This window comes from Miniopterus natalensis, chromosome 12 (assembly GCF_054644295.1).
Source record: "Miniopterus natalensis isolate mMinNat1 chromosome 12, mMinNat1.hap1, whole genome shotgun sequence".
NCBI classification, from domain to species: Eukaryota; Metazoa; Chordata; class Mammalia; order Chiroptera; family Miniopteridae; genus Miniopterus; species Miniopterus natalensis.
The window spans coordinates 62,622,891-62,645,945 of record NC_142092.1 but is presented as its reverse complement, the minus strand read 5'-3'; the positions used below and the strand labels follow the sequence as shown (position 1 = coordinate 62,645,945).

The 23,055-nt window shown below is 51.2% G+C and overlaps 1 protein-coding gene across 1 annotated transcript in view; it reads left to right on the top strand.

Moving 5' to 3' along the window:
• The window catches only part of PAPPA (pappalysin 1), a 212,916-nt gene that overhangs the window by 179,122 nt on the left and 10,739 nt on the right, over positions 1-23,055 (top strand). The window contains 4 exon segments of the mRNA XM_087822859.1: positions 52-199; positions 5,735-5,844; positions 13,649-13,720; positions 16,712-16,810. Coding sequence (XP_087678985.1) covers positions 52-199; positions 5,735-5,844; positions 13,649-13,720; positions 16,712-16,810 — 429 coding nt within the window.

Sequence of the window (23,055 nt, the reverse complement as noted above, 5' to 3'; positions counted from 1 at the left end):
GATTGAGGGTGGGGTGTCTCTTGGTCCTGACTGGGTTTCCATTCTGTTCAGGGACGCGGGAGCAATGTCATCCACTGCCGGAAAGACGGTACCTGGAGCGGCTCCTTCCACCTCTGCCAGGAGATGCAAGGCCAGTGCTCGGCCCCGAACCAGCTCAACAGCAACCTCAAACTGCAGTGTCCTGAAGGCTATGCCATAGGTAGGATGGGCACACGGCGGCACTGGGGGGAGGGGGCAGGACCTGCCGGGAAGCCGAGCTAGTGCTCTCTGGGTAGCTGGGGACCTTGCCATGCGGGGCCCTCCCCCTATGAGGCACTGGGGAAACGGAGATGGATGAGACCAGACTCCTTCCTCCAGGGAGCGTTAGGGCACGGATGTTGTTAAGCAACAGTGGGTGTGTGCATGTAGTCACACTGGAGTACAGAAGAGCTAGCAGATCAGTGCCCTGGGGACACAGGAGGCTCTCGGAGGAAGGGACACTCACACAAGGCTTTGAAAGAGCTTGATGGGCAAGAAATTATATTCTAGACAACAGGAACCATGGGGCAGGGGGAGGGAGATAAGAAAGCAAGGGTGGTTCGATGCAGCAGCCTTTATTATTAATCTTAACATTTGCGTAACGCTCATCGTTCATGAGTACCTACTGTGGGTCAAGCACTTTAGAGGTCTTATATCTTACCTTCTCGGTAACCTCCAACAGCTGAGAAAATTGAGACTCAAAAGGATAACAGAACCTGCTCCAAAGCCTGAGTTCTTTCCACAGTGTCTCAGTTGCCTCCAGAATTAGGATAAATAAATAGCAGTTTCAGAATATCATGTGTGCGGTGATAGCGCGTTTGCAGGTGCTCCCAGCGAGGGGAGACAACCTGGGCTTTGATGCCAGGGATTTGCCTGGTCGAAACCAGGAGTCTGGACAGATGCATTAATCACAGGCTCCGAGGCTTCCTGGGGAGCCCACCGAGCACTGAGCCTGAGCTCAGCTGAGGACAGTGCCGCTGACCTTTGGGGCCGATTCCCTAATTGACCATGATGAAAAGCCCAGGGAATTGAATGTCCTTTCTCATGGCCAGGGTGATTTATGGGACAATCACCAGGCATGTCTGCTGCAGAAGGTTATCTGTGTGCACACTCACTCCCTGTCACACAGAGCCAACGTGTTCTGCACCCAGCAAAGGAGTGGCCACTTCCTGAGAGTGGAGGTGGGCAGGGCCTGACCACCTCTGCTGGAGATGGAAACACATAGCCTCAGAGCACAGGGTCCTTTGACAGACTCAGAGTAGAAATCAGCACGCCTTCCTACCTTTAGTCCAGAGGACCTGTCTCCTGCAAGGGTTGGAAATGCCAAAATGGATGGTTGCCCCCTGCGATGACTCGAAGGCTCTTTAAGATCCTACAGAGCCACCAATCCAAAGGACCCTGACAGGAGGGTTGCAGAGAGGTGGCATCTCGTAGGGCCTGCCAACAGAGACATTCTAGAAGGCGGGGGCCACAGGTATAGCAACAGCGAGTCCGGTTGGCTGCTCCTTCCCAAGGCCAGCGCTTCTCCGCTTCACCCCATCAGTGCTGGTGGGTGTGCACGGCTCTGGACACTATGCTTGTGACGGGGCCCCTACCTGCAACTTACAATGTGCAAGTGGATATTCAGTCATACTCACGACTGACATTAAGCAGCCCTGGGAGAAAAACACTGATTAAGTTACTTCTATTTAGAAAAAAAACTGTAAAACAGACTTTCTTTATGTCTGTGTCCACTGACACATTCAACTATATTCACACGTGCATAAATAAACACAAGCACAAATGCTCAGTAATGAAACATAGACAGACCCAAACACACACATCATTCAGTAAACTCATGCCTAGCGTGTACACATCAGCCAAATGCCACACAAACACATACACACACAAGCACATACACAGCCACACGTAGCACATGCTCTCATGTGACACATAAGTACACACACATCACAGGCGCAAACATACCTTATGCCCCAAACATATCAAACATGCAGAAAGATGCACAAAAGGCAAGCATAGCTCACACCCATGCACACAAGGACATATCGTGCCCACTTTGAACACACATTGCATTCCCATGTCACAACCACATGCAAGTGAGCCACAACACCTGGCTCTGTGCGCCCTCCGAACAGTCTAGAGGCAGGCGGAGGTGTGGCGGCCGCATTGTTTTACCCCTGAGCTTTCTGTGGGCAAAGCGAAAGGGAAGGAAGTCTGCATGACATCGGGCCTGGGTCTCCTTCCCCTCCCCTGAACCCATGCTCCCACTGCCGTGCAGATGCCCTTTTCTGAGCGGTCACCAGGGTGAGTGGGGACACATGGAGGGGGGCTGAGAGAAAAAGCAGCCTGGGACACTGGGGGAGGAGGGACAGCAGGGTTCCTGCTGGACGCCAGCTCCCCTCCGGCCTCACCTCTGAAGGCCCCTCAGGTGTCCCGCCCAGGCTGAGCCCCTCCCCGGGGAGCGGGACTCAATCGGAGGCCTTGTAAACGGGGGTGAGGTATGTGTTGGTACATGTCAGACCTGGGGGCTGGAGGGCACATCTGGAGCCACCCAGAGCAGCAGCTCTGGGCCCCACCCCCCGCAGGACAGGGAGGCTTCTGTGGCAGTGAGAGCCCTCGGAAAGCTGCTACTGCCACCGGGGCTGCCACCCGCCCGCTCCTCCCAGGAAGGAGAGGCAGGCAGGGGCCTGGTGAGATCACTGCTCTGTAATGATGCCAATTAGGGCTCACATATCACAACACAGCAGCCTGGTCCTGAGGCCCAGAGCTGCCCGGGAGTGGGGGGTGGGGAGTGCAGAGAAGGGAAATTAGGACAGGGCTGCTGCACTGGGTAGCAGTGGCCTCTGTGTGGACCAGCGATGGCCTCCGTGTGGACCAGCGATGGCCCCCTGGGCGGACCAGCGATGGCCTCCATGTGGACCAGCGATGGCCTCCTGGGCAGACCAGCGATGGCCCCCTGGGCGGACCAGCGATGGCCTCCTGGGCGGACCAGCGATGGCCTCCTGGGTGGACCAGAATTTTTCCTTTTTTCCCCTCTTGGGATAAGCCAGCTTTGGTCTGTTTCTCAGAGGCTGCCCCTCCTTTTCTCAGACTCGCTTTATCATGGCAGCCTCGCTTCCTCCCGGCTCCCTAAAAACTCCTTCGGAAGGGACCTCATGACGCACACAGCTCCGAGCTTCCCCCCTGCTCAGCGAGTCCCCCTTTATTCTCATCGCTCATCTTGTCTTTTGTCGCTCTCCCCATTGCTCTCTTCCCCTCTGGCCCTCACCCGCCACTGTCCCCTCTGCTGCTGTGTCCCCTCCTCCTCTGTGTGCTCCATCATGCCATGCCGAGTCAGAGGGACCAGGGCTCTCACCAGGCCCTGTACCCGCCAGCTCCGTGCCCGTCGCTCTCACCTGTGCGAGGGGCACGATGACACTTTATCGCAGGGCTGGCTTTGCAGAAGGAGCAGCCTGTGAAAACCACCGGGCGAGGCGGGGCCCTCCGCTTCGGGGCGCAGTGTCCTTGTGTTTAAAGTGAGGTCCTGAGCTGTCCTGCGCCTGCCACCCCCCCTCGCCTCCTCCTCAGTCCCACTGTCTGTTCCAACGAAGGGGGTGACACCCCGGCAGCAGGAAGGACCCTGGGCGGATCAGCTGCACCTGAGGAGATGTGGACGCGGGGATGTACGTGCGTGTGGGTGTGTGCGGGGTGGGGCACATGTCGGTGTGCAGTTGTGAGTATGTGAAACACAGAGTTTATTCTTGTATTATTATTTATCAATTACTGTATTATTTTCCAGCTGCAAATCTACTTTGGCCCCACGCTGTACGTACACACATTTATACGCACATATACCCACACATTTGGAAGGGAGCCTTCAAAATGGCTAATAGACTACATTATTTTATTATTGATTTTATAGAGAGAGGCAGGGAGAGGGAGAGAAAGAGAGAAATATTGACGTGAGAAATATCAATCAGCTGCTTCCCCTGCCTGCCCCGGCTGGGGGTCAAACCAGCAACCTGAGTATATGCCCTGACCGGAAATCGAACCCGCAGCCTTTTGGTGTAGGGAATGATGCTCTAGCCAACTGAGCCAGGGCAAGAATAATTTTTTTTTTTTTTAAAGAGTTGACTGTCTCTTGTGAACCACTTAGTGTTCAAGGGTGGTCTTGGCACTAAGGCAGGGAAATGACCTCCTAGGGCTCTGGTCAGATTCTAACACCTCAGTTCTTTGCCCACATGAATAAGCCCCTTTTCGGAGTCCTGGGGAGACCTCATAGGGTAGGATTGGTTTTGGGGACACTTCAAAGTGTGTGAGGTCAGGGCAGAGAGTGAATGAGGCAAATTCTAGTCAACTTGCCAACCCACAGCTTGAAAGTGAACTATCTTCAAGGAGGCGCCCCTGGACCGAGGGCTCCTGTCCCCGTTGGTCACCCTTGCCCTCGTCTCATTACCTGATTTTTTTCCAGTTCTTTGTACTGCTTTCCATGTATTCAGCCATTTATTCATCTGCTCGTCTATTTACATATTCATTTCCTTCGTAAGATGCCTATCCCTCACTCACTCTCCATGTCCTTCCATCACTCATTCCCTCCTCTCCCCTCCATCTGTGCACTCATTCCCTCAGCGTCTTCCATTCATTCCACAAATCCTTATTGAGCGCCTGCCGCCCACCACGCACAGTGCCAGGCTCTGGGCACAGAGGGGGGAGCACAGAGCGTGCTGACCTCATAGAGTTTACCATCCAGCAGGGAAGAGAGTCACTGATAGAGCGTATCAGTCACCAAGCAGTAATGTGACCAGTGCTGTCACAGGTGCCTGTGAAGGGGATTTGGCCCCTCAGGAAAGCATGGAGGTCCTCCCTGAGCAGGCTGGAGGTCTGAAGGGTCCTTGGTCATGCGCCAGTTGAAGAGGAGTGGGAAGGGTCTTGGAGGCACAGGGGAGGCATGAATGCAAGGCCTGTGCAGAGAGAAAGCCTGAGGCTAGGGACCTGGTGTTGCGGGCCTGCAGTCACCATTCACTGGGCTGGTGCTTACTGAGCAACCCCTGTGTGTCAGGCGGCTGATTAGGCTCAGAGATGAACCTGCCTTGTCCCTGCCCTCCCGAGGCATCAGTGTAACTGTGGAAAGGAGGCAGAAGGGATTGGGACCAACACCGGAGCAAGACTCCTCACGCTGAACCCTGCTCACTCTGCTGCACACATCAGGGCAGGGTCCCTAGAGGATTTGAACTGGGCCTTGAAGCCAGTAGGACTTGACTGCAAGGAGGCAGATGGTCCAGGAGGAGAGAGAGAGCAGGAGAGAGGCGAGGAGTGTGAGGCTCGGAGGGAAAACCAGGCGCGGGCCAGTTGAACAAACAAAGTGTGAAGGTGAAAAGTGGGAGGTGAGATGGCCCCAATCACGGAAGCTGTGAAGGCTAGGGAAAGGGGGTTGGACTTCATCCTGGGTCTTGGATGTGGGGAACTTGGAAAGGTTTTCAGGCGCAGGAAAAATAAAATCAGTCTGGGCTCGGGGCTGATGAGAGTGGCAGTGGGTGCCTGTGGATTGGAGATGAGAGAACAGTCAGGGAGACCAGAGGGAGCCCTGCTGGGGAGTTCACTCCACCTCACTGCCCTCAAGGGTGGGACAGCTCCATCCACTGAGGACCAGAGAGTGGCAGGGCCCACACTGGGTGAGAGCACCCAGGGGCATCTGGAGACGAGCTGAGCGGCCACCTCACACTCTGCTTCCCCTCAGGGTCAGAGTGCGCCACGTCGTGCCTGGACCACAACAGCGAGCCCATCATCCTGCCAGTGAACGTGACCGTACGCGACATCCCCCACTGGCTGAACCCCACCCGGGTGGCGGTGAGTGACACGGGCTGCCTTCCTGGGGCTAACGGGAGGGAAATGACCTTCTGAAACACTTACTTTACCCTGGTCCTGCATTAATCCCTTTACTTGTGTTAAATTATCAAATTGTATCACACCTGCACATGGGGCAGGGACTCATTCGCAATCATTTCTTCAGTCCATACATATTTAATACATTCCCTGTGTCGGGCCCTATGGTAAGGACCTATTATTTACTGTCCCACTGAATCCTGATGACAACCTAGGAATAAGAGGACTGATGTTTCTAGTTACAGAGGAGGAAACCAAGACTCATACACATAAATGGCAAGCACAGGGTCTGGTCAAACGCCTGTGTGTCTGGAAAGCCTGCACTCAGGAGAATGAAGCTATTGGGCTTCTCTAACAAAAGTTCTTGGAGGGCCTTCCACAGCCCACAGCCTGGACTTGTGCTATCTTTACCCGGGCTTTACTCATTTGGTGGAAAGCAATTAATATGTGATGTGAGAAACTAATAACACCTACAGTTTATAAAACACCTACTATGTGTGTGTGCCCAGCACTTGAACACAAGGCCGCACTGAAACTCCAGAATGGTATTACCGTGCAGGGTGGACAGCACCCTCTGCATTCTGGACTTGCGGACCCTGAGATCTCAGGAGAGAGAGCTCGAACCCAAATCCAGTGCCCGGCTCTTCTTGCCCAACCAGACCATTGGAGCCCTGCCTCCTGGCAGCCAATGTCAATGCCCAGTTCATTTGTGGGCTGGCCGTTCCCACTTCCCTTTATGTGATCAGTCAGGGGCCCCCAGAACTGATATGGGGGCCCGCTCTTGTCCTCCAGGGAAACACGCATCCCAGGCCACATGTACTGATTCTGGGCACTGGTTCCTTACCCTGGAGAAAGTGGGAGAAGGTATCAGGGGGTGCACGGTGAGGTTCAGCTGTGTCTCTGGCCTAGCCTTGATGCCTGGGGTGCTGGGAGGCCTCGCTGTCTGCCCGCCTGCTGCAGATCACACCCTGGATAGCCAGGCAGAACCCGATACTGGGTGTCCAGTTTCTCAAACGAGCCAAGGGCATAATTGCAAGGCCTTACTCAGCACTCTGGGTCTAGGCACCTGGCTCTGGACCTGGCCAGCCCCTCTGCTGCCCCGTGCACCCCAGCATCCTCCCCTCCCCCTCCTTCCTCTGCGCCATCTCCAGCTCTGTCTCCTTTTCCTGCCTCTGTTTTCGGTTTCTCTCGGTCTCCCTGCCTCTGACTCCCTCTCCCACGCATCCACCCCACAGGCCCGCTTCCCTCAGCTCATGCTCCTCCATCCATTTCCTCCATCAGCCTGCCTTTCCCCGTCCCTGACCCCGAGTCCCGCAGAGATTCTCACCGAATGCCCCAGCTGATGTGCTGCACACACCCAGGACACACTCAGAGGCCTTACGTCAGACCCCAAGGAGGTTGGAGATCACCAAGCACAAGCCCCTCATTCTACAGACGATGAAATGAGGAGCAGCTGCAGGGGACTAGGCCATGGTCACCCAGCAGAGCCAGGAGCAGATCTCGGCTCCTTCCCTGCCATGCCAACCCCCTCTCCTACCCTGACTCCCTCATGCCCACCTGCAGGGGATACGCAGGGCAGACCCAGGGGACCACACTCACACCCAGGACCACCGGGCTTCTATGCCTGGTCCAGACCTCGTTCCCCTGGGCCAGCTTCTACTCAGGCCTTTTCTCCACACCCCCTGACCCTGGGTGAATTCCCACCCTTCCCTCTGTGAGCCCCGGGCACTAAAGAGTTCAGTTATAATTCACTGTGAAATAAATCCAGGGATTTGAAAGCCCGCAAGCCCCCCTCCCCAGTTGCCCACCCGCTGCCTGCCCGCCCCAGCCCCCACCCGTTCCCCGGTCTGCCGGCCTTTATTGATGCCGGCCTACCGAGAGAGCCATAACGAGGCTCAGGCCTCCCCCAGTCTCCGGAGGCCTCATTATCCAGGAGGAAAAAAGTGCGGTAGAAACAGGGAGGAGGGCGAAGGGCAGAGATTGATGGTTTCCAGGAATACGGCAGAAAGGCTGGCCTCCGCTGCACACTTGCCCCTTGTGTGGGGATAGCTGCAGAAACAGAGCTGCTGGTGCGGGCGTCGCCAGGTCCAGGCAGGCCCTGGACAGCTCTGCCTCCTGCAGGTCTGCCTCCCAGGGCCAGGGCCAGGTAGATGGTTGGGGACAAGACTGCTCCCACCCCACTCCTGTCACCTTTGTCCCAGGGTAAGAAACTGAGAGGCAAGAACTGACTATTCATGGACACCTACTGTGCATCAGGCATTGGATCAGGCATTTTCCATCTTTAATTTGCACCCCCACCCCTACCACACACACACATGTGCACACACATAGCCCTTTGAGATGGGTATTAGTCTCTGTTTTTCCAGTGGAGGAAATGGAGTCTAAGAGATGGGAGCCTCATGCCTAAGAAGAACAGAAGGGGGACCCAAGTCAGTTTAATGCTGCAGCTTGCTCCAGCTACCCATGCAGCCTCTCTTGAATGGACAATAATAATAAAGGCAAAATGTTTACTGACTGCTTAACCAGGGATGTGCTGGTAAATGGTTAGCAACTGGCTCTCCCCAAAAAACAAACTCATTTGCACCATTTGCCACTTACTGTGGTGTAAATATTCCCACCACAGCAGATGTCAAGTTTGGCAAGTCGCTGTCACTGTACAAAGTTAGGAAGAGAGAAACACTATTGTCTCTTGTGAGCCATGCAAGCTGGCTGCAGCCCACCACTGGTGCTCAGTACATTATGTGCTCTCTTTATACCTACTGGCACATATGGAGGGAATGATGACTACTTGGATGAGTGCAGTATCACCACTGACATGTGTTATGATTAGTACACCACAACAGTGACCTTGTGAAGGCAGGGCCATGATCATCTTATTTACCATGGAACACCCCACTCCCCGCAGCACCTAGCACACAGTAGACACTCACTAAATATTTATGGTTGGTGAGTGAGGTGACCAAGGCTCTAGTTCAAGCCCAGGCACTTTCTTGCTGCATGTCCTTGGACAAATCCTATCACTTTTTAGGCCACAGTTTCCCCATCTGTGAAATGAGAGATAGGCTGAGGTCAAAGAGCCACAAACTCAAACATCTACAGGAACCAGGCAGGCAGGCTGAGTGGGTAAAGCAGGACGAACACATCGTTTTTTTATGTTTAATACCTATGTATATTTTTCATAGTAGTAGTATTTGCTATAAATATTTCAGAAAGACTTAGAGAAAATATAACAAACGCTCATGTACATACTACCCAACTTAACAAATAACACTTTTCAAATGCAGTTGAGGTTCTTTACTTCTAATTGAGCATTAACTTGCATGGCCATCTTAAGCCTAAGGGTTGGTAAATGTTTATGTTTATGTCCACTCATGAAACCAGTACCCAAGTTGAGGTGGGGACATTTCCAGCTCCCCAGAGTCCTCCCTCTCCATACTAGCCAGGCAATGCCTCTACCACCAAGGTAATCTCTATTGGTTTCGTTTATTTATTTATTTATTTATTTATTTATTTATTTATTTATTTATTTATAAATTGATATGTAATTGACATAGAAGATTATATAAGTTTCTGGTGTACTAAAATATCTTAGTTTTACTTTCATTAAGAACAAAACACTGTACGCCTTTATTTTTTTCAAGTACTCCCTTATGGAAGCCCCCCTCCCAGTACCCACACACATGCACTTTAAAAGTGATGGGGATACAGAGAAATCTTCTTCCAACCTAATAAATGAGACAATACTATACAAACTCAAGGATAGATTGAAATGCCCCTTGGGTTGAACACTGGAGAGACTGCAGGGAATGGTGGGGACTGTGGTGAATTGAGGATAACAGGCTGCTTGGTGGCCAGATTTTCTTTTTTTTCTTGAATACAAGAAATCTGGAGTCTTTAAAATATGAAATCTCTCATTTTTTTTTTTTTAATATTGGCAACTAATTTTGACTTCTGTTAAGGCCTTCATGTGCCAAACCAAACATTTCTGTGGGTTGTGTAGCCTGGAAGCTGTTGGCTCATAACCTTTGAAGGAGATAGACTCCTCTGGCCCCGGGCATCTAGAATTCAGGGCTCAGGCTCTCTCCCTCCAGCTCCTCGGGAACTCCTCCTGTCTGCCCAGCATTTCCTCTTGCTCAGGGGTGCTGGGAGGGTTTCCCAATAGAAAATGGTGCTCACAACCTCAGAGGCTTATATTTCCTTTAGGTAGGTGGGACCTTGGGTTTTATAATGGCTTCTGGAAAAAAAAGGGTGGAAGGAGGAAAGAGGAAAAGAGGAAGAAAGGGAAAGAGGGAAGGAATTAAGGAAAGAAAGCATAAATCACCATTTATTGAATACCTCTGATATGTAGGCTCTGCTTGTTAGGGAATTCCATATATTCCTGACCGTCATCACCTATGTGTATGATTTGGGGCAGGGTGTTTAACTTCTCTGTGTTTCAGTTTCCTCTTGTATAAACCAGAGTCAAGATTAGTACCTATCTCATAATTAGTTTAAGAATTAAATAGAGGAAAGTTCTGAGCACGGGCTTGTACCATAATATTTGCTTAATAGAGAGTTTTGTATTGATAAGGATATGGGTAATGGTGCTGGGGTTGGTGATGATTAAGATGATGACGGTGGTGGTGGTGGAGGTGAAGATGGAAGGGTTGGTGGTGGTGATGATGGTGGTAGTGCCGGTGTTGTTGCCGATGATGATGGTGGCAGTGATAGTGGTGGTGGCGTTGATGCTGGTGGTCACTGAAGCTAGGAAGACAGTGTGTCCTTCCTATGCACCAAGGCACGAAATGAAAGCCGCCGTACAAAGCCTGGTCTGAAAGGACTCTGACGGGACCAGAGGTCTCCCCAGCATCAAGAGGAACAAGGCTGACATTTGAGGGGCCCCATTGGGATCTCCCAACTTGTGGTGTAAACAGCCTAGCCTTTCCTTCATCTCCTGCTGCTTGTCCCCTTTCCCAGTTCTCCTCACATACAGAGGGGCCCTGTAGTGAGACAGGTGGGGCGTGCAGCCCTGAGAAATAGTGGAAAATCCAAAACACCTTGGAAAGATAAATAGGCTCATGCAGATAGTATAAAAGTCCTTTTTCTGAACTCACGTCAGGTAAACCTCAACTGACAGAAACGTGTACAACCACACCAGGACACTCCTACAGAGGGATTAAATTAGCTCCCAAATAAATAGGGGGAGGGATGGGCATCAAGTCCCTAGTGGATCCTAACCCTGCTGTTTCTACTGCTTGAACCGTTACCAAGTGTCCCTCCAACGTCCCTGAATTTTGGCTGAGAACAGACTCCCAGACCTAGATGAAAGGCTGGTTCAGGTTTCCCAGAGAATGAAAGCAGGTGATTCTCTCTACTTCTAGCCCCATGGCTGGGAAGCGGGGGGCAAGAAAGTAGCTGAGCTGGAAGGGAGGAACACTGGGGCCACTCACATTCCTTCATCTGGCCAACACGTGTGTGTTCGCTGTGCTCCATGTCTGGTCCCGGGGAGAGACTGAGATGTCTAAAACCCAGGCTCTCCCCTTAAGAACATTAAGTAATCGATCCTAGGTTAACCATGTCCATATTATTTATCTCAGTGTGTCATCACAACAAGCCTATGCCATTTTCACTACCCATTTGACAGATGGGAGAACCAAGTCTCAGAGTGGAAATTTACAGAGCAATTTTAAGTCAGAATTGCAACCACCCCCGTCATACCTCAGCACCCAAGGTCTTTCCCATATATTGCCTTGTGTATATCTATTGGGAGAAGAGGCAGTAGGGAGCTAGATAGTAGATTTCCTATTTCAAGATTGGTTGGCCAATTTTCAAGGTAGGTTGTTTGTCCAAGATCTTTAATTCAGTCTACACTAAACTGATTCTCTGAACTGGACACTGTGCTAGGTAGGCATAAGGAAGACAAGAAAATATAGACCCTTGTTAAAATCATCTCTATCTTGAGATGGATCCATTCGTTCATTTATAACATAAATATTTACCGGGCTTCCTCCATGTGCCAGGCACCATTCTAGGAATGGAAGATCCAAGGGTGAACCAGAGATGCTGTGGGGCAGAGAAGAGAGACGCCCAACCCAGTCTTAGCAAGATCTCAGAGTCATGTCATCTTTGTTCCGAACTCACCAAGAAACCGAATTACTATTTGCGTCCCCTGTAGGTCTGCCCTCAGGGAGAGAATGAGCTGGTCACATTGCTTCTCCATATTCTGGCCCATGTGGCTGCTCATTTCTTAATTAAAGCAAATCAACAGGCCCCCAGCCAGGAGAGCAAGCCCTGATCTTATAGACTTCCGAGGCTGGCCCCTGACACAGTCACTTCTCATTGCAGATCTCAGCATGTGCCTCCAGGTCACTTTTATTTTATTTTTTTACTTTTTAAGAGAAATCATTGTCACCTGGCATGAAAAGTGAAATATCTATGGCAGAACAGAGACGAGAGCTTCTGGGAGGGCTAAGCTAAGTTAGCCCCGTTCCCGATGCTGCTTTCTCTTCTGGTTTTACCTTTCTTTTTTTTACCGACTTTAAAAATTATCACCATGTTGGATGTTATGTTATGAGCTGCCTTAAATCATTTCCGAAACAATTGCCAGGTTTCAAGTTCTGGTTTCCCCCACCCAGCAGCTATGGAGCTTGGGGAATTTTTGTCCTTATGACCTGAGATTAATGCCCTCCTCTGCATGGCTAGAAGTAAAGAGGCTAATGCACAAAGCAGTTAGCATGGTGCATGCACTCAATACAGTTCACTTGTCAGTATCATGACAACAGTTATTATTATTAAAGAAGGCTATAAATAAATACATATATGCACACCTGTAAGCTCTGCCTGGGGGAGGGGGGCTGCAGAGGAAGGAAGTCTGGAGCAGAAACTTCAAAGATAACTAAAGATTCCCCAGGTGAAAAGATGGGGAAAAGCAGTTCAGAGAAGGAGAGCAGCAAGAACAAAGGCTCAGGAGTGGGGTAGGGAAGGGTAGGCAACTCGGGGAAGTGCGAGCCGGCCCATAGGCCATGGCTGCAGGTGGAGGCTGCAAGGGTTCTCTGTCTCCACGTTTCCGAATCGAAGGTTAGTTCACTCATCCTCTGGCTCTCAAACTGCATTTTGGATCAGAACCATCTGGAGGCTGGCTTTTAAAATGTACAGTTCCAGGCCCTGGACCTCAGAGGTTTGGATTCATTAGATCCAAGGAGGCCCCAAAGAATGTGCCTTTTTAATGTGTTCCCACAGCGATCCTGGGAAAGTGGTCCTTCCTCAGTGTTCTCATGCTTCCTGCCCCACCATCGCCCCATCTTCCTGCTGCAGCCACACACGTGCACGCACATGGACACATAAGCACAGGAGGCACACTTACGTGCACACACATGCATGTGCACGTGCGCTTGCTGGCGCTCTCTGTTTCTCTCTCTCTGTCTCTCTCTCCCCACCCCCTTCCTCCTTCCTCCCACCTTACCCTCAACTCTGTCCATGGGTCAAAGATCAGCCACAAATTTTCTGAAGGGCCTTTCTGATCCTGTCTCCATCCTCCAATTCTGCTCCTGTCAGCCCTCATTCCTGCCAGGGAAATACAGAATCAGGACACCTACAGCAAACACCAAGTTGTCTTAATCTTGTGGCTCCTGTTACTGGAAGTAGCTGGGCAAATTCTCCACGTAAATGCTCAGGTGAGGTCAGAACTTGGAAGCTCCAAAGAGAGGTGGGGTGGTTGAATGTGGTGCCCACAAAGAGATGGCTCCCTCCTGGAACCAAACCCATCTGACCCGTCTCCCTCTCTCCACAGAGAGTTGTCTGCACGGCTGGTCTCAAGTGGTACCCTCACCCTGCCGTGATCCACTGTGTCAAAGGCTGTGAGGTGAGTTCCTAGAAATGATCCTACTGTTATTGTTAGCGTTGTATTAATCACGGCTACCATGTACTGTGCCTCCTAAATGCTGCAAATCCCTTCAACTGACTTCCTGGACTGGAACCAGCAATCCTATTGCACAGCTGGGGGAACTGAGGCACGGAGATACCTACAAACATACTCAAAAATATGTGTAATGGGGAACGGCATCAGGATTCCCAACCAGGTGCTTCTGCCTCCTAGCCCTGTGTTCAGCGTGGCATTGCATTTATGAAAGAGGGAGGGAGGGAGGCCGTATTGATTTAGCATCTGCCAGGATTTACCAACATTTTCACATTTAACCTTCAGAGAACCACACGGGCAGGTTTTTTCAATTCCCACTTCACTGATGAGCATCTTACAGGTTACTTCCTTCTGCCATATGCTTGTCACTCATTCACTCTTCAACCCCAGGAGTAAGGTGGACACCTTAGACCCAGAGGGTCTCTGAGCTGAGAGTGGAAGATGCCCTCTGACCCTTCAACTCTGACTTTGCAGCCATGCCCTGGAACTTGGCATCATAGAGCTTGGTCTCTGTGTATCAGGGACCAGCTTGGGGAGGGGCAGGCTACTAGGGATGTCATCTTTATTCTCAGGGGGTGCTCCTCATAAAACTAGAAGACCTTTCTGTATGCCCCCATGCCCCTGTGGCTCTCAGCTGGTGGTGAAAAGGAGACCCCAAATCCCATCCAAGGAGACATCCACATCTCTGTGGTCCCCCCAGAGCCAGCTCAGGAAAAGGCAGGTGAAATGGACTAGGCTGTGCTCTAGAAAACTTTGTATTCGATGAAATTCTTAGAATGCCACAACCAGAAATGCTCTTCTAGGGGATCTAAACCTGATCTTTTATTTTAAAGATGGGGAAACTGAGCCCTAGGTGGTGGTTGGTCTGAAATGTGATAGAATGCCAAAACCGGAAGGGTTCTTAGTGTGTCCTGGTCCTGTTCATTGGTTGGAGAGATGACACTGTGGGCCAGAGAGGGGATAGACTGGCCCAAGGTAGCACATGATTCAGGTCTCCTGACTTCCAGGTGGTGCATTTTCTTCTGCAGTAGGTCACCTCCTGCTCATGAAAACCATCCCCTCACCTGGAAATGTCACAAGACAGTCCCTGGGTCACACAGTTTTTTCTACGTATTGGTTAGGAACCTCCTGCAGCATCTTCTCAGGGCACTTGACACTGGAGTCTCTAAGAACCCCCTTGTCCCAAGAGTCGGCCAGGAACAGCAAAACCAAGGCCACAGCCATGTGGTTGTTGCTTCCTCCCATCTCTCTGGATCAGTCGAGCATTTCGGGCAAAGGGAGCTTGGGTTACCTGGGCACTTATTCTGCTGAGTCGGCGGTCTGGGCCACCAGTGTGACAGCAGAATTCGATCCCTCCTTTGACTCAGCACTGGGGCCTAAGAGACCCTCACCTGTCAGGCTCTGAGCCCTGCCAGTGATGCTTATCTCCTTTGCCCTTGCAGGTGCCCCTCGTTTCCTTTCCTCCTCAGCTTAGCACTAATGGTTTTTCTCTTATGTGGGACAGATAAGTATGCTCAGAAGAGATACAAATGCTGGGTCTAGGGAGGGGGCATCCACCTGGAGTGTCTAGAGGTAGCCAAGATCCAGAAGGGGTTTGGGACCCCAGCCCCCAGCCCTCTACCCCAAGCTGTGTCCAAAGCGGTCATTCACTCACTCGTTCAGCACAGCATCACTGACCACCTGTTATGTGCCCGACACCACTCTGCATTCTGAGAATGAAGTGATCTTAGCCAAGTGAAAACAGTAGTTATACTCTCCCCAAGTCACCTGTGGAATCTTCTTGCTCTCCATCTATCCATGCATCATTTATCCATGTATGCATACATCTATCATCTATCATTTTACTAAATAAACACTCAGTGATAAAGTTTTGATCAAATTGCCAGGCATTTTGCTGGCAAATCTAGGATATACAAATGGATGACACACATTCCTGCCCATAGGAACTCATAAAGGAAATAGACAGTTAAGGAGAGCAGCCTAAAATAGGTACCGAGGCTATAATCAAACAAGTTCAGGAAACAATAGAAGCACAGAATGTCTTGGGGGTATTAGGGAAGGCATTTTAGAGGGGCGATGTTTGAACTACATCTTGAAGAATGAATTGCTTACATTGTTAGAAGTAGCAGCATGACAAATTCCAAAGACAAGAGAAATCTCTAAGTAGCAGATGTTTTCACATGCCCCTTTCTCTAGAAATTCTCCCTTCCCCACCCCTAGATAATTAACTCCCGCCCATCTCATGATCTCAGCCCAAATGTCCCTTCCTTGGGGACACCTTCACTGCTCTGCCTCTGCCCACGGGATCTTGGTCAAGTCCCTTTCTTGTTCTGAGTCTCAGAGTTGCCATCTGTAAAGTGGGAATAGCAATGCCTACCTCACATGTTGTCCTGAGAATGGAAGAAGAAAACAAACGTGCGAAGCACTTGACATCAAGTGCCCCTGTGCTTCTGGGATAGAGGATGGGAGGTCACAACCATGTGCAGACCACTGTGCCAAATTCCTATGAATTCTAACGCTTGATCTGCACAATTCCTGGGCAGTTTGCATTCCTCTTCCTCTTATATTTGCATATATTTTATTATAAATTATTTTTAATTACCTTCTACCAGGAAAAGTGGGGCAAGGGGACTCAAATTTTCTTATCATTTCTTCAAGTAAAATGAGCCCCCTACTTCAGGAAGATGTAAGTGGTCTGCACATTCCCCAGGATACAGGAGCGTGTCTCCCAGGATAACAGTACTTTAGCTGGGAAACACTTGGCTAGATAAGACTCTTTCTAAATGTATAAATGTTGACTTGTCCAAGGGGGTGTTGGGATCTGAAGCCAGGTAGAGGTTTGTGAGATGAGACAGCTGAATGATTACAGAGACCACCCCCTGATCCCTCTGGGATGCTGACGGTACCTTTCCTTCCTGCCTCTCTCCTCCTATATAGCCCTTCATGGGAGACAATTACTGTGATGCCATCAACAACAGAGCCTTCTGCAACTATGACGGTGGGGACTGCTGCACATCCACGGTGAAGACCAAAAAGGTAGGCAACGCCCCCTCCCCCCTGCAGCCCTCCCACAGGCCCCTCCAGCTTACCAGGCCAGGATCCCCCTACCTGTTGGACAACACATTGTCCTGGTGTGCCAGCGCTCGCCTGCAAGCTGTATTGCATTATATTGTATTGCATTGTATTGTATTGCATTGTATCGTGTTGTGTTGTATTGCATTGTGTCGTGTTGTGTTTTTTATTGTTTTAGTCAGTAGTTGAGCTAATGTCATGTGGGTTTGGAGGCTCATGGAAGATTTTTGCAGATGTGGTCCCTCACCCTCAAAGCTTAGACAAATAAAGGTATAATGCATACTTTCAGAAGGGAAGGAGAGTGCTACGAGGGCTTGGGTGAGAGGTGGGAGAAGGCTCTGCAGAAGGATCGGATTCGATGCCAAACCTGGAGCAATGAGGGGAAGGAGCGGGGGGTAGCCAGGGAAAGGGTTTCAGGGGCATGAGGCTGGCATGTAAAGTTCTGCAGGGAACATGCACTTCTAGGGGTGGTAGCTAAAGTTGAGGGGAAAAGAGAAGACGGGACGTTCCCAACAAGGTCGGTCACCAGGACCGCTGAGCATTTTATAATCTCTTTTGTTCACACCTGTAGAATTAGGGATGTGGTCTTGGTTGTGATTTTCTTCCTTTGTGTATTAGGATGCAACAGGACTGACTCAAGTGTTTATAGTAAAACCGAAACCTTGGACTGAGATGCACAGCAATCACTCACAGAAGGGTGGCCACATCCACTTTCCTCCTGGCCAGAGCTGGGACCAGAGTTGGGGGCCCCAGCCAAGAGCTGGGAGAGTGGTGGTCAGCCTGGGCCACCCGAGTTTAGAAGTAATCTTCTGATGAGTGAGTGCGTGGGAAAGTCTTTCCATTTTTATACTGAGCTGAAAAATCACCTGATCTCAGATATCATTTGATCTAATCGCTCATTTTTAAGGAGAACTGTGTTCCTAAGAAAAAGCGAAGGATCATAGTCAGTCTTGTGATGATCTGGTCAAACTTCTCATTTCACGAAGGGAGACCTGGGGCCCATAAAGGAGGGATAACGATTTGTCCTCAGGGGCAAAGTGAGAGATGGAAACGGAGCAAGTCTCCTGGCTTCCTACGCAAGTCCCATTGCATTCCACATCCTTAGGGGAATTAGGCTCCTTCAGGAAGGATACTCTGACCCCAAAATGCAGCATGGATAGGACAAGGCCCAAGGGACACACTGAAACTGGACAGCACGAGGCTCGACCAACCGAACCACACCCGCCAGGCCAGTTCTTTGCTAGTTCTGAACATGCTTAACAGTCCTCTTTCCCATTCACGTTATAAATGTAATTTTGGCTTTTTGTGTGTTGAAAAGACTCCCTTCTTCCACTTGAAACTGTTGTTCCTGTTAGCCAAGGCTGCGGAATGCCGACGGCCGGGCTTCCTTCCTGCAGCGAGATGCGTGATCACGGGGCACGTCCTGGAGCCCAGCACCGGCCCGGCCGTGTGCCCGCGGCAGGCACGGCGCCCCCTTGGCAAGCCCGCGGCCTATGGAGGCCACCAATCGTTAGGCAGTGAGGCATCCAGCATGCACTTAATTACCTTTGCGGAAGAGGCAGTGCGGGAGAGGTGTGGGACCTTATGGACAGTGCGAAAGTCAGCAGGTTTCCCCGAGGAAGTGACGTTTGTTTTGAGGCCTGAGCCATGAGCAGGAGTTTTCCAGGAGCCAGGAGCAGCGGCTGGGGCGGGCGGACAGAGCCTCAGGACCGTGTGCTCCGGGTAGGTTCGGGCCGGAGCCCTCTCCTACGGTGCCCGGGGCTTGGCCTTAGTCATTAGCTGTGAAGAGTTTTGGGGGCTTTCTTCAGCTGTGAGATTCCTGGAAGTCTTTCTTCTGGAGGACAGAGGTGTCCCAAATTACAGGCATTCTTCCTGTCACAGTCTAACCTCTACATGAGTCCAACTTCTTGAAATCTTTCCACTTTCTCTTGTAAACACCCAACTACTCCCTGCAATAGGCTGCTTTATAGAGATAATAGGTGGAGAAAGTATATAAGAATCTAAAGTACCTCTAAGTGAGCTGCCGTATATGCCAGACACGGCCAGACACTTGTCCTCCGTTGTCTTCTTTAATCCCCATTTCAACCCGCCGGGTTGCCATTAGCCCGTCGCACAGGTGAGCCAGTGCTGGCTCAGAGCGCCTGCGGGACTTGCCTGAGTGCACTTGGCCTCGAGTGCCAAGGCTCGCGTTCAGACCCAGTTCTGTCTGACTCAGAAGCTCAGCTCTTTCTCCTGGACGGGCTGAGTCTCCAAAGAGGAAAGCAGGTGTCCTCAGAGCACCCGGGCATGACCGTCTCAGTTCCGGTTGGAGACAGTTCACTGTCAACCAGACCACCAAGGAGCCTTGGGTGTGGGACCCCTCCCCTCGGCAAAGGCAAAAGCAGCTTTTCCCAGCAGCAGAGACGGGGCTGGGAGTAACCGAGGCTCCCAGCCTGCCAGTCATCCCTGACATCCCAGACAGGAGTTTCCCCAAGTGGAAAAATGTCCTGGTTCTGTCTCCAGTTTCCACAGCAGGGTGCCTCTGAGAGTAGGAGAGGGGCCAGATTCCTTCCTCTCATCCCCGTGCCTTTACCTACTTGTCCCACCTGGACTCTTGGCCCCAACACATATCATGGGACATTCCCTGACCATGGACACCCAGACTGGCACTCAGAAACTCATGGAGAGGGCAGATTTGCTTCTGTACCTTCCCAAGGACAGTAATTCCATTAATTGAACATACAGATGTGCCTGGCCATGGGTTGGAATCTGTGTGCATATTATCTCACTTAAATATCCAGAACCACCCAACAAGGTAGAGAGCTGAGGCTCAGAGAGGTAGAATCATCTGTACGAGGTGACAGAGCTGTGTTAGGATTTAGCTTTTCCTGGCACCAGCAAATAATGTAGCTGCTATTTATCGAGAGCATGCTATTTGCCAAGCATAGTGCTAACTGCTTTTACATGTGTCATTTCATTCACAGTAGCCCTCTTGTAGGTATTGCCTTTGTATCCCCATTTTATAGACGATGCAACTGAGGCTTAGAAGGGTTGAGGTCACGCGGCCAGGGAGTGGTAGAGCTGAGGTGCAAACCCAGTGGCTCCTAACCCTGCAGCACCTGCTTCTCTCTAAGCCCTGCTCTGGACATCTCCTTGCTGTAGGCTTGCATCTGGCCCTCCCCCAGTGGGTGGGCTTCTTGCTTCCCAGTCCTCCTGGACTGCAGTCCTGGGTGTGAACTGCGGGCCCAGGGTTAAGCGCTCCGCACCTTCTCCCAGACTTCCTTCTTGCCAGCTCTCCACCTAAACTCTTCCCCGTCCCCAGGCCTGGGGCCTCCCAGTCACTTGGCCCAGAAGGATGTCTGTCTGCTCCCTCCATCCTTCCTCCCCTTGTTTGTCTCTGCAGACACCAGCTGTTTCCCACATCTGCCTTGTGTGACCTGGGCCCGGCTAATAGACAAGAGCAAGACAGTGCAGGAAACTCGGTCTGACGGGTGACCAGTGTCTCACCCAGACACCTGTCTGCAGCGCGAGGCAGACAGGAAGGGGCGGGCCGCAGCTTCTCAGCGAAGGTTGATTGTTTTCCTGGTGGGGCTTTGAGGAGCCTCCAACACAGAGCACATTTCCAGAGCGGTTGCTTCCACAGTTTTCCCCCATAATAACCACAACAAAAAGCAGTCCTTCTAATCGCAGCCGTTCTGAGTAAGCATGCGCTGGGCTGGAACGGAGGAGGGCAATCACCTAAACACGGTCAGCAGACCCAGGCTCCCTAATGGGCCCACGGTCACGGTCATGTTGCAGGCAGCTGCGAGAGACACCCCTGGAAGGCGTCTGGGAAGGGGGGGTGCAGTCCCAGCTCCGAGACTTAGCTCTGTGACCTTGGGCAGGCCAGGCTCACCCAGCTTTTTATTTCTTGATATTTGGATTCACTTCATGTCTCGGGACTCTCTACGTGGCCACTGAGCGAGAACTTGAAGGTGACTAGAGAGTAAGAAGTTGTCAAGCCTAGAAACATATCCTCGCAGAGGGCACGCCTCACCGATGACATTAAGTGTAGGCTGCCAGACTGACTTACTAAATCTAAGTGAAGACAAAGTGTTATACCCAGAGGTAGCCATTGGTCTAAGGAGGCCAGTGATTCTATAAGCTGTGGGAGGATCATCATGATCATGAGATGGAAAACAACCTTCTCAGCAGAGTGTCCAAGATAAAGGGTTGGACATTGGGTGTCAGAGTTAGGGATGTATATCAGTGGCTTTTACATCTTGATTTAGCGACCAGAATGACCCCCTTCTCCATCACACCTCTGTGCCAAGCCCTGCAGTGTCTCCCCATTTTAATCAGAGTAAAACCAGTTCTCCCAATGGCCTTTAAGGCACCACATGCACTGCCTACCCCATTCTCTCTCTGACCTCACCCCCCACCATCGGTGCCCCCTTCACTTGATCCCAGCCCTCTGGACTCCTTGCACAGGGCAGGCATCCTCCTGCCTCACAGCTGTTGTCACTGGCTGTTCCTGTGGCTGAGAACCTTCTCCATTCATCCTTACCTCACCTCCTCCAGTCTTCGCCCAAGTGCCATGCTCTCAGCGAGCCCACCCTGACCACCCACCTTATATCACCCTGGCATTCCCAGGCCCACTTGCCTTGGCTTCCACTTCTTTTCCCTCCCACAACACTTACTACTTTGGCACATACTATAAAGTATATGTATTGTTTATTGTCTGGCAACCCCTACCCTCCTTGCTGCTGGGTGGAGATTTCATGAGGGCAAGAATATGCATCTAATTTGTTTCCTGACGAACCCCGGGTCCTGGTGCTGTGTGATAACACTGAGCTAGGCCACGAGCAAGAGGGACCTGGGTTCCGCCACGCTGAGTTCACGTCTCGTGGACCGGTGGTGGGGCACTGAGAGTATAGTCAGTGCTCATGGAGACACAGCAGGTGAGGAGAGTCGAGGAGCTTCTAGAGAGGGCAGCGCCAGAGCTGAGACATGACAGGGTTAGGTCTTTCCCAGTTCAAAGAAGTGGGACGATGACCAGACACAAGGATGGGAGAGAAGGTTGCTTCTGGCAGGGGGCATAGTCTGTGCCAAGACCCAGACACAGGGAAGACGACAAGGGAAATGATGGCTCCTCAAGTGTGGCGGGAGCAGAGTGCACGAGGAAAGGGGCAAGAGGTGAGCTGAGAGGGATGAGAAAGGCTGTTATAAGCCAAGCCAGGAAATTTGGACTTTATCTAGAGAGCAATGGGGGTAGTCAATGAGTTTAAGCACAGAAGCAGCCTAGAAGGCTTCCTGGAAGAGGGGATAGATATGCTTAACTTGGAAGGTTAGTAAAGATAGAGGCAAATGGCTAAGCAGATTAGACAGATCCCTCCTTGTCCAAAAATCACTGGCTTCTGGAGCATTATAATTTCCTTATTTGGGATGTAGCTTTCACTTTTCATGTGGATGAATTAGACACTCATTTTAGCTTGTTCCTATGAAGGAATCTGCTCCTCTCTCCTGAAAAGTTAGTATTATCATAACTATTGTCATTGCCATCATCACCACCATTATCACCACATCACCATCACCACCATCACCATCATCATCATCACCATCACTACCATCATCATCATCACCACCATCACCACCACCATCATATCACCACCATCATCACCATCAGTTGAGCACGTATTATATGCCATGCACTGTGCTAAATACTTGAATTTTATACTCTATCCAAAATACTTCTGTGTGGCAGGACTGCTATTACCTCCCTTTTACAGAGAGAGAGACTGAAGCCCCCCAAAGGGAAGTCACCTGTTTGATGGCACACACAAGTCAATGAGAAGGTGAGGACTCACACCCAGGTCTCCTCCTGGTCAGGCTGGTGCTTTTCTCCGGCTAACCAGCCCTTTCCTCCATTTTACCCCCCACTCACTCACATTTAAACAGGCCCCTGTATTCACTGACTGCTCCACGCCCTCCGCCGGGCACCGAGGCGCTCACAGGGAGCCCTCACACCCACCATCACACCATAGCCTACTTGGTCTTGCTAAGTCTTTCCGTCAACACTGCGAATGCCCTGAGACTCACCGTGCCAAGCGATCTGCCCAAGTCCCACAGAGGGCGGTGCACAGAGCAGGCTCTCTGCCCTTCAGCACTGGGCCCCTCTTGCTCACCCCCCCCCCCCCCCACTGCACACTCTCTGCTTGTGACCTCCCTGTGGAGTCTGAGTCAGAATCCAG